At 43.5% G+C, this 14,558-nt stretch overlaps 1 protein-coding gene across 2 annotated transcripts in view; it reads left to right on the forward strand.

Annotated features, from left to right (window-relative positions):
* Positions 1-14,558, forward strand: part of RAB19 (RAB19, member RAS oncogene family) — a 133,328-nt gene that overhangs the window by 27,667 nt on the left and 91,103 nt on the right. For both annotated transcript variants that reach the window (XM_078668181.1, XM_078668182.1), the window contains one exon: positions 2,388-2,597. In XM_078668181.1, the coding sequence (XP_078524307.1) occupies positions 2,403-2,597 (195 nt within the window). In that variant the 5' untranslated portion in view covers positions 2,388-2,402. The remainder of the gene's footprint in view (positions 1-2,387; positions 2,598-14,558) is intronic.

Genomic DNA, 14,558 nt, shown 5'->3' on the forward strand with positions numbered 1-14,558 from the left:
AGTGAGCAGGGGCGGATTGGCAAGGCGGGCATTCGGGCATGGGCCGAAGGGCCGGTGCCTCAGTGCCCTCTGTGGGACGTTTTTTTCTCCCCCGTCCCAGTCCACAGAGAGTGGACTAGGAAAGGGGAGAAAAAAAAACGGCCCAGAGTGCACGTAGACAGAGACAGAGAAAATGAAAGCAGCCTCGCTGTGCGGCCGGACAGCGATCGTCAGCTGTGGCCTCTCCTTCACCCCTGCCCTGCCAAGCAATCAAGCTGATGCTGGGCTGGGGAGGGGTGATTGTTTACAAGAATCGGCCTCCCTGGGGGCCAGGTGTTTCTCAGGCCTTTGAGCCATTTGCACCTCGGCCCCCCTGGGGCCCATGCAGCCCAGAAACGGTGTTAGTCTTAACACCTCGCCCACAGCCCTTCACATTCAGGGCATAGTGGGCGAGGAAGAATGGGTCTTGCTGTGGGGGCCAGGTAATGTTTGGAATTTTTTTCTTTTATTTATTTATGCGATCTTATATAGCGCAGACTTTACCCGAAGGTGTCAGAGCGCTTCACACTAGTAACCGCAATAATACATGAGGAGAAAAATTACAAGTGGACAAATTACAAAAGCAAACGTTAAGTTACATGAATCAAAAGTGACAATAGTGAGCAACCAAAATACATGAGGTAGCAATCGGTACATTACAGGAGGAAAAAGTGATATGTGTGCAGGTTACAAAAGCGTACAAAGTACAAGTAGAGGTATAATACTGCAATAAATGGCAGACAATCCAGCACAAGAACAAACGTTACGTAGGCAATGGTGGCACTTGTGCAAGTATCTAAAGCAAACAAAAGTGAGAGGTAGCATACAGTGTGATACCAGAGAAAAGTGACGTGTGCAAGTTACAAAGGGGTACCATACACAGGTACAAGGGTAATAATACAGTAAATGGTAAACACTCAAACTGCCAGAACACAATGGGAAGGCACTTCCCATGCTCCAGCTTCACCTCAGCCTCCCCCCTGGCTACCTGGCTACCTTGGATGACCCAGAAAGCTGTGTTTTGTGCTCCCCTGCCAGGACATTTTCCTGAGGCCTGGAGGGCTGATTAATTTACTAATTGCAGGGGCCTTACCTCTGTTCATGTGCTCCTGAGCTGAAGGTCTGGGTAGGTTAGTAATAGCAGGGGCTTTGCTGCTTTTCAGGTGCTCCTGTGCTGGAGGGCTGGAATAATTTTGTGACAGAAAGGGGCCTTGCTATTTTTGGCCCTGTGTCCTGTGCAAGAACAGTATCCTCCCACTTTCATTCCTTGTCTGTGCAAATGGTGTTTCATGAAAGGGCACGCCCCTTGAATGTGGGCCACGCCCCTTAAATATGGGCCACGCCTCTTGAATGTGGGCCACTTTTTTCGTCAGTGCCCGGGCCGAATTGTGATCCCAATCCGACCCTGGAAGTGAGCGGCGATTATTATTTTTTTGGGGGGCGAGAACTAAAACACTAAAAAACAAAGGTTAGTGGGATGTTATGGTTAGGTTCAGATTTTATATGCACAAAACCATAGAAATTCAACAGTGATAGGTATATTTATAACTCATGCCCTAAGGTGTGAATCAATGAGGGAAAGAAGAGGTGCTGCAGAACTATAATGCATACACTGAATTATGTGTGTGGTGTCTGCAGGTGATAGGTACGCACAATGGCCTTTGATGTGATGCCTGTGGTTGGTTGTTGCACATAACATGAATGGTTGATGATTCTGCACAGTGCGCATTAATGGAGATTCAAGAGGGGTGTGGTGTGTGAGAAATGGTTGGGCAAAGAGTGCAACTGAGTAGGTGTGATGCATGTCTGTGATATGTTTGCACACCGTGTGCAGCAGATGGGATTGATTGGATGATAGGGAGAAAATGCTCTGCACAGAACACAGAGAAGGTGAAGAAAATATTTATGCACAATGGAGGGGAGGTAGAACTTCTGTAATTGTATAAAGTGGAGGATGTGGGATGGGTGTAACGTGTGCCATAGGTAATGCATAGGGTTCTGTAGGGGGATGTGTTGTGCTTTGTCGTGTTTAAGCACTAAGGTGTGGTTCTGGGAAAGTCCCATGCTCACAGTAGATGAGGTGGAAGATTTGAGTGACATTTATGTCCTGAGTACAGTGGAAAACAATGGATTTGTGTGTGTTTGGTGGTTTTTAACACAATGTAGCTGCAGTATAATGTATCTATACCATACTATAGGCTCGGAAAAGCGCATTGAACAGGTGCTCCCCTCTGGCATTGACTAATTCCTTGATTAATGCAGAAGGGCAGCATGGATCTAGGCATGCACACTCAAGGGACATGTTGTGGGTGAAGGATCATGAGCATTCCAGTACTTCTGTTGATTTGCTCTTCTTATGTCCTGTCCAGGGGATGTGAGGGACCATGCAAGCCTCTGATTCCGGAGATGACGACCCCTTTGACTTCCTCTTTAAGATCATTTTGATTGGAGATTCGAACGTGGGGAAGACGTGTGTGGTCCAGCGATTCAAGTCTGGCATGTACAGTGAGAAGCAGCACAACACCATCGGGGTGGACTTCACTGTGCGATCCTTAAACATTGAAGGCAAGAGGGTCAAGGTAAGACCGGGAGCTTGCTTGGGTGGAGGCCTGAGGTAGTCGCAGACATACAGATGTTTAAATGCCAGCATCACCAAGGTTGGCTGAACTGAGACTTGGAAGGTGGGTGTGGGGGGGGTTACAGTGTGGTATTGTGGTTATTATATAAGCTTTTGAGAGTGTATAGACCCAAACACAAGTTCAAAATCTCACATTGATAAGAAATAGCTTGTAGATCTTCAGGTGTAAAAAAAAAAAGACTGAAGCAAATTCTCAAACGATCTACTTGAGGTCATGTCCTGACCAAAACGAAGTAAATTATTTAAATTTCAAAATCCGGTGACCTCCTTGATGCGAGAAGTCCGAATTCTTTCAGGAGTAAGTGAAATCCAATGGTTGGATGATCTTCTGCCTTAGTAATTGATCTTGCATGATATTCCTCCAAGACTTCTAAATTATGAGATGGAAGAATAGCTAGCCAGACAGACCTTTCAGGATCAATATCAGCTTGCAGCTGGGTGGCTGTATAATCCTCAGTGCTGGAGTTGACAAAAATGGATCTTGGTCAACATTGGTGTCCGTTAAAGAGCCAAAGTGCTAAAGTGGCACTAAACAATATGTATATAAACATGAGTTAAAGAGACTTTCTAAATTAAAGTGAGTGTCCATGGCCAGTTAGATAGCTCACCACGTTTAGCCTTCCCTGGTAAGATCTGTGTATGACCTACGTATTGCAATGCCAGCAAAACTGGCCAAGCACTTTCATCCTTCCACAGTTGCTACAATGAGTCTCATTGCCTTGCACAATAGTGAAATTTGCTTTGTTTATCATACCTAACAGGCCTCTTTTTAGGGTCACACTCAGTAGGCTTTCTAAGACCCGTGATAAATCTATAACCTTTTCACAGAGTAGAGAAACTGGCAGGTGCCTTACTCCTTCCCAACATAGTTATACTTGTATAAATGAGTGTTGGACAAAACCCATCAGAGAATCCCCAATTTGCAGATGGTATATGGAGACATGTCCCGTATCACAGAATCAGTATGCATGCACAGAGGTTGTTAGTTTAGACTATTTGGTTATTTATTGTACACTATGCGTCTTCAAATCGTGTGCATTAGAATGCCTGTAGCTATTAAAAACAACTCAGCATGCATTGGTGGTGGAAAGGTTATTGTGTAGATTACACTTGACTGATATTATGCAAGGGGAGTCAGAGCTATGCCACTTGGCTATTTTTACAAACCAAGAAAAACCAAAGGAAATGATGGACGGAGCGTTGACAATACAAGCACTCACCCCCAGTCAACTGATCTGGGTTTAATCCATCACCGTTCTTTAGCCCACTCTGCCACCCTAGTTCAGACATGGCCATATGCAAATCAGTCTGACCCTGTGCCTCACGGGAACAGTCCAGCCCGAACTGCCAAGCCATGCCTTCCCTGGACCGGAAACAAGCTACCGAGGACCGGTTTCTGGCATTTCAGCCGTCTTCAGCCCGGCTTGCTTGAATCCAGTGGCAAAGTGAGCAAGGGACTCACGTCTGAGCATACCCTGCCAACTTATGGCGAACAAAGAAAAACCAAAGGAAATGATGGACGGAGCGTTGACAATACAAGCACTCACCCCCAGTCAACTGATCTGGGTTTAATCCATCACCGTTCTTTAGCCCACTCTGCCACCCCAGTTCAGACATGGCCATATGCAAATCAGTCTGACCCTGTGCCTCATGGGAACAGTCCAGCCCGAACTGCCAAGCCATGCCTTCCCTGGACCGGAAACAAGCTACCGAGGATGGGACGGGTATGCTCAGACGTGAGTCCCGTGCTCTCCATGCCACTGGAATCAAGCTATCCAGGCTGATGAGGGCTGAAAGGCCGAAACTGGTCCTTGGGTGCTTGTTTCCAGTCCAGGGAGGACCTGGCTTGGCAGTTCGGGCTGGACTGTTCCCATGGGGCACAGGGTCAAGACTGATTTGCATATGGCTGGGTTCAAACTGGAATGGCATGGTGAGCAAAAAAACTATGGATTTAGGCCCAGATCTCTGTACTGGGGTGAATGTATGACATTGTTCTGCATTCTGTCCTTCAACTGTTGTTTTGCATTTGTCACCCCGAGTGGGACGGGTATGCTCAGACGTGAGTCCCGTGCTCTCCATGCCACTGGAATCAAGCTATCCAGGCTGATGAGGGCTGAAAGCCCGAAACCGGTCCTTGGATGCTTGTTTCCAGTCCAGGGAGGACCTGGCTTGGCAGTTCGGGCTGGACTGTTCCCATGGGGCACGGGGTCAAGACTGATTTGCATATGGCTGGGTTCAAACTGGAATGGCATGGTGAGCAAAAAACGATTGATTTAGGCCCAGATCTCTGTTATGGGGTGAATGTATGACATTGTTCTGCATTCTGTCCATCAACTGTTGTTTTGCATTTGTCACCCCGAGTGGGACGGGTATGCTCAGACGTGAGTCCCGTGCTCTCCATGCCACTGGAATCAAGCTACCCAGGCTGATGAGGGCTGAAAGCCCGAAACCGGTCCTTGGATGCTTGTTTCCAGTCCAGGGAGGACCTGGCTTGGCAGTTCGGGCTGGACTGTTCCCATGGGGCACAGGGTCAGGACTGATTTGCATATGGCTGGGTTCAAATTGGAATGGCATGGTGAGCAAAAAACGATGGATTTAGGCCCAGATCTCTGTACTGGGGTGAATGTATGACATTGTTCTGCATTCTGTCCATCAACTGTTGTTTTGCATTTTTACAAACCACCATAAAGTCTTTTAACTTTTGTCCATAAAGTAGGGGAAAGCTTGTACTAGAAACCAGACTGACAATGGATTATTTTAATGCCACAGTTAGTAATACGTATGGCCTACTTCAACATCTGAACGATATTGACTGACACCACTTGACGGCAAAAGTACATTGGCTGAAATCATCATTGCGATCCATCGTCGCTGATCCACCTAATCAAACTCACGATAACGACAACTATCGAACACCCAAGCAAGATTGGCTATCTTTTGTGTATGAATTTGATTTTGTTTGTTGCTACGAAACCTGGCCTTCTGAGGGTTTTCATATTAATGGTTTTTATTCTATTTGTACCCATGCTGTTCAATCTAACAAGGGAAGACCTAGTGGGGGAGCTGGCAGTTTTAGTATCAGTAAATTGTGCTAATCTTTCTATTAAAGATACTGTTTTCAACCATACAGATATATCATTTGTAAAAGGCTTTGAATATGATTTAGATGTACGTTTGATGAAATTACATACTCCAATTCCAATATTATGGATGTGAGATTTTAATATCACGCTCTGCAGACACTTCAGTGCAAATGTTTGTGGCTGTTTGGATATAGCAGGGAAATGTCACCCACATTTTAAACACAACCTATATGAGGAGTATTTGAATAGGCTTGTCATGAAATATTACTTATTTCTCTCTTCTGTACAGCAGAGTGACTCAGAGTCCCACTACTTGCCAACATTTACAAAAAGAGGCTTGGAGAACTATCGATTTTTCTTAAATTTCGGCTGTGATATCTAATTTTATGGTCACACTTAAATGTCATAGTGATCATAATCCACTCACAGTTGATATCCTGGTCAATAGGTACTGTAATCAAAAGAAGGATTTGACGATAAAAACACAGAAAACCAAGGGGATCAAGTTTGCGCTATATAAAACTTTATAAATAAATAAAATAAGGGGTGCAGCTAAAATGAGAAAAAAATGACCATATTAAGTTTTTAAAAACTGTATGCAAGGATAACCTAGGACTCTTGGAGATTTTTCTAAACCCCAAAGAAGCCCCCAATTAAATTATACGCACCTTTCAGCATGTCACTGAATCTGTAAATTCTCTCGTAACCAGCGAGACCCAAGATAGGGATACTTTCAGGAGAGGATGGTTTAATCATGATTGCTCGAAGGCTCATAAGCAACTCTTAATGGCTCTGAAAGGGACTCCAAGATTGGACTCTGAAATTAGAGAAGCCATATCTAATTATAATCCGACTGAAATTTAGAAAGAAGGAACTAAAAGAAAAAGCCTGGGCTGATTTAAAGATGTCTGGTAAACTTAATGACTCGGGGGCGTTTTGACATGTGGTGAATGCGTCCTCTTTTAGTCCCTCTAATTTGGACCCTTCTTATGCAATTATTCACTCCGATAAGTGGTATGAATACTTTGCAGAAGTTTTTACCTCGAAACATACAGGGACTGGTGATGATTTAATGACCCATTTCATTGATACAGATGGGTTAAATGTATCTGCACACTCCATACAGGTGCAGGAGATAGTAGAGGCACTTCTAATAGCTTCATCAAGAAAAACTCCAGGACCGGACGGGGTCCCAGTCGATGTTTTTAAAAGTAATATCTCACTTTGGGCCCCTCTGATAGGAAACATGATAAGGGCAGCCATTGTCAGATTTTTCCCGTCATCCCGGTTGGAAGCAATTATAGTCCAGATTTTTAAAAAGAGGACAGGAATCTCCCTGCTTGTTATCGCCCTATTTCTCTGCTCGACTCCACAGTAAAGGTACTAGGTATAATTCTTCATAATAGGCTGGAGAGTTGGGGTTAGGAAAAAGGGATTCTTTTGGAAGTACAGTATGGCTTTTGCCCAGGTTTGGGAACAATAGGTTTGCCTCAACCTCCTTTTGATTGCAGGTAAATATTCTAAGGCAAAGAAGGGCTCCATCCATATTGGTATATGGATTTAAGGGCAATATTTGATTCTGTGAATCGGTCAATGGCTACTGATGGATCTCGCTGGGGTGGAAAAGCTACATCAAGACTCACAGGTCAGGGTGTGTTATGCTCCCACTGGGGCTGCCTTGCACAGAGAAACTAACCTCGGAGAAAGGGGTAAGACAAGAATGTGTGTTGTGCTGCTTTTATTAACATGTATTAATGGTTTAGGACAAACTTTAGTTGATGGAGGGAAAGGCTTACCACGGGTATGGAGATGGCCAGTTCCAGTTTTACTATATGCGGACGATGATGGATTGTTATCAAGACTAGCGAACGTCCTTCAACTTTTGACTGATTCATTTAACTTTTTTATGAATAATTTAGATTTGAATATCAACCGCATTAAATCATATATATTATGACTAGTGGCCCTGGGGGCTCTAAAATGAACCAGCTACCTAATAGCATGATTGTGTTACATTATATGTCAAGCCACGTAAAGCCTCTGTGCATGCCGTATTATGCCATCAAGCCTGAAGTCACAATTTAGCATTTCAGCATCCCTTCAGCAACCAGCCCATGCGTCTTACATAGTGCATGCATCGATAAACTAAATACCTTTCTTATACATGGTGTTTTGTGGAGTGGGGAGGCTTCAAGCTCATGTATGACTCCTGTTTTGCTACAGTGTAGTTTCCTCCCCAGCCGGGGAGCATGCAAATGAAATATGCCACACACGGAGTGCTGTAATGCATGTCTTTATTCTTCAGCATATGATCACACGCTGCACGCATTGTGTTATAATTTTAATAACTTGACCTTGTAAGCATGACGACATGCCTATTCAGACACCTTCATCCATTATTTATTCACTCACTTTTTGACTCTTTAACTGACGCATTTCATTAATACTGACGCAGGCTCGTCTCTTCTTTCCAGCTTTCCTTGATAAAGGGCCTCCCGCCCGAAATGCATTGGAGTTGTAATGGAGTTCTGAAAACTAATACTCATGTGCTGAATGGATTGAGAACTTTATTGATATGAATTGAATATCATTATTGAAATCACGGATAATGAACTAACAAACAATTAAAAACATTGTTTATATAAACGTTTGGAAGCATATTCTTGATCCACCCGGAGTGCCTCATTCAGGGATGTGCACGCATGCCTGCATGCACACTACTTGCTTCATTTAGATAGACGTTCGACGGAAACGTCTCCTGAGCGAGCACCCTATCTTCAAAAATACCTCACTAGACATAGTCAATATTTTTCCACTCGGGCTGTGCACCCATCACTTTCAATTCATCAGTCAATCTTTACTTCCGCCTCGCTGGTGGGTTGCACGCAAAAATCATGCAGTTTGATGAAATTAGCAAAAGCACAGAAGCCAGAGCCCACACCCCTGCATATGATGACACTGAACGCCAGCGCATCTATTCGCTGATAGAAGAAGACACCAGCCCAAGCACCACGACCCGCAATAAAGAGCAATGCCTAAAACAACTCTTATACCTGTCCAAACGTCACATCAATCAAAAACTCCATGCGAGTACTTTACTTAAGTACCACCGAGCCCTCAGAATCCCACGCGGGTTACGAATTTCCCTCAAGCCTTCTCTCTGCAAAAACTCCAAAACATTCAAAGATATATGGAATGGAATCTTAAATAAATGCAGCTTGGACCTGATTCTTTTAATTGTGGAAGAACTTTCTAGCATCCTGAAAGAATTAGAATCAGAAATTAAGGAAATCGATAGTGAACTAAAAAACTCACTCACACCGGAAGAACTTACAGCCACTCTGACTGACATTAAAGTAATTCTTGACAAACACCAAAAGGAGATTAATGATCGTAAAGTAAGAAAGTTTCGCAGAGACACTCTGGATTATAAGCTAGATGAGGTATATACGTGGGCTGACATCTATGCCCAACGACGTCGCAACAGGCCATCTAACACACAAACCGACACTTCATCATCCGGCAGCGACTCCACATACCGGCCACCACGCAAAACAACAGTTCCAACATCTATGAGTGAAACTCCAGCCACCGACGAAGCAACAACATCCAACATTGAATTACAACAACCATCCCTGGTTCATTTTTTAGTGCCAGGCCAAGCCCCAATCGAAGACTCAGGAGGAGCCAGAAGAAAAGAAAGGGAAACAAGTCCTCCAACCACTCGGAGCACAGTCACCAAAAAAGACCCCAAACTGAAGAAACCCACCTAGTTATCAACATCCCAGATACCGTTTTGTCTGATCACCAATTGACTCTTCTGGAAAAAGGCACGTCATTTATCCCGGTCACTAATACCAATCTACTAGAATTGGAAACAAGCACCTTCAAATTCATTCGTAAACTCAAACTAAGACATTTCTTTGATAACACACTTCCGGTCATCAATTCTACAAAAGCTGACCAACTCAAAGGATTACGCCCACCCAGCACCTTTCAGGCTCCCAATAGCCATAAGTGTATTGATCTGTTTGAGAACCTGGTACGCAATGACCTGGCAAAAATTAACTTTAAAAGCACATCCAAACACAACAATTTAACACAAAAGGATCGTGATACCCTTAAAACATTAGCCAATAATCCTCACACCAAATGCTTAAAAGCTGACAAGGGAGGAGCCCTTGTAATTCTCAATACCAGCATGTACACTGAACGTTTAATGGAACATATTCAGGACAGTACAGTCTACATGCCACTTGACAACAACCCCACCAGAGAATTTAGATTTTACAAAACATCGTGCATAAAGCACTTCAAGCAGGGATCATTGAAGAACGCACAAAAAAGTACTTACTGCAAGAATATCCAAGAAGCCCTTCTATACAAATGAGTCCAAAGATTCACAAAAATCTACACGATCCACCCTTCAGGCCTATTGTCTCCACCAAAGGATCGATCCACGAGCCAGTGGGCAAATTTATCGACAAGTACCTTCAACCACTTGTAACCAAAATGACCAGTTACATCAAAGACACCACCGAATTTTTACAAAAATTGACAGCGATTACTATTGATACAGACGAACCATTGACACTATGCACAGCTGATGTAAGCTCCTTATACACCTCCATTCCACACCAAGGTGGTATTGAAGCTATTGAACAAGCCTTACTCCACAGCAACATCGACATGTCAATGCAAACATTCCTCATGGAATTGATGGTATACACCTTATACCACAGCTACTTCAAAGAAAATAACAAATGGTATCTCCAACTATCTGGAATGGCGATGGGAAACTGTGCGGCTCCCACCCCACGTACGCCAATATTTATATGCAGAGTTTTGAAAACGAACACATATACAGTAACAGCACTTTCAAGGAAAAAATCAGAATGTACGTAAGGTACATAGACGACCTGTTTTTTGTATGGACAGACACTAAAGATTCTCTTAACAACGCCCTAACTGAATTGAATTCCAAAAATGAACGTATTCAACTCACCTGGCAAATCAGTGATACTGAAATTTCGTTTCTTGATGTTAACATCAAAATCACCAATGAAGGTTTTATCACCGATTTACATCGAAAAAGCACGGATCGTAACAACACGTTATATTACACTAGCTTTCACCAGGGATCACTCAAAAAGCACCTACCGTTCTCACAAATGCTGCGTGTCCAACGTATAGTTTCCGATGAGAACACTCTCAAAATCAGAATCAATCAAATGCATGTTCGTTTCTCACAGAGAGGTTACCCAGAGAACATCCTCTAACAAGCACAAACTCGTGTCGCAAAAATCAGCAGAAAGGAAAGCCTAACCAAGAAAATCAAAACAACTGACCAACGCATGGTATTGGTATCCAAATTTTCTACATCCAGCAACGCTTTTAAAAAAACATCCTCAAACACTGGCCTATCCTACAACTGGAACCGGATTTTCGGGACATTTTTCAGACTCCTCCACTATTTGCCTACACCCGCAGCAATAACATGAAAGAAATCTTGACAAAAAAACACTCAACCCACAAAGTGTACAAAGGAACCTTACCATGTTTGAACTGCAACAACTGTCATTGCATAATAAAAGGCAACATCCTCAGACACCCAATGAAAGGCTATCCTATTAAACTCCAAGTCGATGCCACATGCGACTCTACGAATTTGATCTACGCCCTCAAGTGCCCATGCGGCAAATTATATGGTGGCAAGACCGAAAGAAAAATAAAAGTGCGCATGAACGAACATAAATCGAATATTCGCACAAAAAATGAGAAATCAAATGTAGCAACACACTTTCACGAGTTTCACCATACTATCGCCCAACTTCAATTCATTGTATTGGAAATAATCACAAAATCCGAGGGCATTGACAATCGCAAATTTCTTCTCAAAAGAGAACTTGAATGGATATATCGTCTTCAGTCTCTTAAGCCACACGGTCTCAATGATCGGGTTGAATATAGCTGTTACTTATAAATATATCTGTATGTTATATTGTTCTGACATTGCTCTTTATGCTCTGCTAAACTATACACTTCACACTAACACCCCAGACCCATTCCAATATGGCCACCACATTTCCCTTTCACCGCCCAGACTTCACCCGCCAGTCCTCTGTTTATTTTCACCATCCCTCATACTTCCCCTTCACCACCCTCGCTTCATGCGGACCTATTCTACCGGAAACAGCCATACCGGCTGATCGTATCTTGCGCGAATGTGCGCCGGCACTAAGAAGTAAGTTTCGTTCCTCACCTCACTGAATCCTATTTCGGGACCACGCCAGCTTCGCTTTTTAGTCACTGCCAAATCACCCCTGCTTCACTTGTTCATCACTCTATGACACCATCTTTTTTCACCTAGATGCACTTTTCCGTCACCTATACCATTCACCGCCACACCCCGCCTTTTAAACAATCCACTGTAAGCATGACGACATGCCTATTCAGACACCTTCATCCATTATTTATTCACTCACTTTTTGACTCTTTAACTGACGCATTTCATTAATACTGACGCAGGCTCGTCTCTTCTTTCCAGCTTTCCTTGATAAAGGGCCTCCCGCCCGAAATGCATTGGAGTTCTAATGGAGTTCTGAAAACTAATACTCATGTGCTGAATGGATTGTGAACTTTATTGATATGAATTGAATATCATTATTGAAATCACGGATAATGAACTAACAAACAATTAAAAACATTGTTTATATAAACGTTTGGAAGCATATTCTTGATCCACCCGGAGTGCCTCATTCAGGGATGTGCACGCATGCCTGCATGCACACTACTTGCTTCATTTAGATAGACGTTCGACGGAAACGCCTCCTGAGAGAGCACCCTATCTTCAAAAATACCTCACTAGACATAGTCAATATTTTTCCACTCGGGCTGTGCACCCATCACTTTCAATTCATAATTTTAATAACCACACCTTTGAAACCTCCCAACTGCTTTTCGTAATTCCTGTTTAAAGTCCTCCCAGAACTGTGGTAAATAAATAATTAATTACTGGTACTATTTTTGAATATATTAACAATAACAGATAGCTCAATAAATAAGAGGCAGGATCCGATGTATCCGAGTCGAACAGGCTTTATTCAGGCAAAAGGGAAGGGACTGGATCGGGACAGCCTGAAATAAAATAGGAAGGAAGGCAGCTGCACACGTTTCATCACAATTCAACATATATATAGTAAGACATTTCAATTATATTACATACAGTAGGCGTAACTTGTGACAAGCGTAAGATAAGAAGACATGGGCGTGAAAAGAAGGCGTGCACAGGGCGTGCACGTAGACATGTGATGAGAACGTCACTGAAGTGTCATGAATGGGCGGAAACATGGAGGGGGCTACCTGAGTAGCTGGGACCTTTAACCTAGTGGTGCGCGCAAACGGGCAATGACGTGTTACCAGGGAGAACTGGGGGCTATGACTTCTACACTAGAAGAGGAGACTAAAGTCTGCGGTGTCAGGACGACATGTACCTATAGCATATCTGGTATCTGGTGTTTAGAGTACATGTTGATAGAATCTAAAAGTTATCAGGGCAAAGGCTACTTGACACTAAGGCTGGTGCATGCATATATTCTACATGTATTGCGTGTGCTATGAATCTTCTATGAATACTAATACAGTAATTCTCTTGCATGGAGACAGAAAGACTAGACTATAGCTGGAGATGTTTATACGGTTCAGTAGCTTAGGAATGTGAAGAAGGAGAACTGAACTGATAACTAGAAGCATAACATATTCTTGGCAGACAGGCAGGCAGAGCCAGGCCGGGCACCGCGCTGCGCGGCAGGAAGTAAGTGAAGGGTCAGGGATGCAGGTGGGGGCTGTATCGCTCCTCGGAGTGGGTTCAGGAGACTGGTGCTTGAATCTGGTGTCCGGGCCCTTTTGAGGCCTAGAAACGGGGACAATGCGGTGAATTAACGTGCACACTGTAAAATGTGGCAACATAGGCCTAATACTCGTTGTTTTCACGAGAACTGGAAACTGGCATACTAGAGTTGGACACAACTGTAATTGCGTCTTTAATCGATCATAGGGGGATATATGCATATCGATCATGCACATATAACATAGGGTGGGGAACACGTAGGCACATATAACAAGGCAAAATTCAATTTTCCACATTCCCTCCTTGTGCCCTACGTTTCCATCAGGAAACATCAATATTCATGATACCATCTATCTGTTCATATAGCATCATTTGCTCGTCTCGAATTGTCTTGGAACGGGACTTAGGACTAGGAATACAAGAGGTAGCACACAAGCCGCAAATCGCAGGGCCACATTGTAAACAGAGGCAGCAACTGAATATGATCATTACTGCTATACCTAGGAATGACAATACTTTCCATCCCCAGGCAGATATGATACTCCAGAGCCAACCGGACCATGTCCAAGTGCCTGGATTCTGGTGTAACTGATGGGCAATTTTATGAAGTCTGGTTATGGCTGAATAAACAGACGGTGCGTTATTAGGAATGAAAATGCAGCAACTAGATCCGATGACTCTACAAGCTCCTCCTCTATCGGCCAGTATGACGTCAAGAACGAGTCGATTTTGGAGCACGACAAATCTCATAGCAGATTGCTCTTCGGTTAAGTTACCTAGAGCGGAAGTAGTCTCATTCACTACTGCTTCAAGGGTTCTGGTTAGCCTACGTATTAACTTACTATTCTGGACAGGACCTATGAAGAAAAAGAAACCTTTATTGAAGTCTTGATATTGTTCTAAGGCAGTTTCAGTTTGATCGACAATTGGGGACTCAGTCTCCCTTCTATGTCTAACGTGTACTAGATGT

This window comes from Lissotriton helveticus, chromosome 1_1, assembly GCF_964261635.1.
Source record: "Lissotriton helveticus chromosome 1_1, aLisHel1.1, whole genome shotgun sequence".
NCBI classification, from domain to species: Eukaryota; Metazoa; Chordata; class Amphibia; order Caudata; family Salamandridae; genus Lissotriton; species Lissotriton helveticus.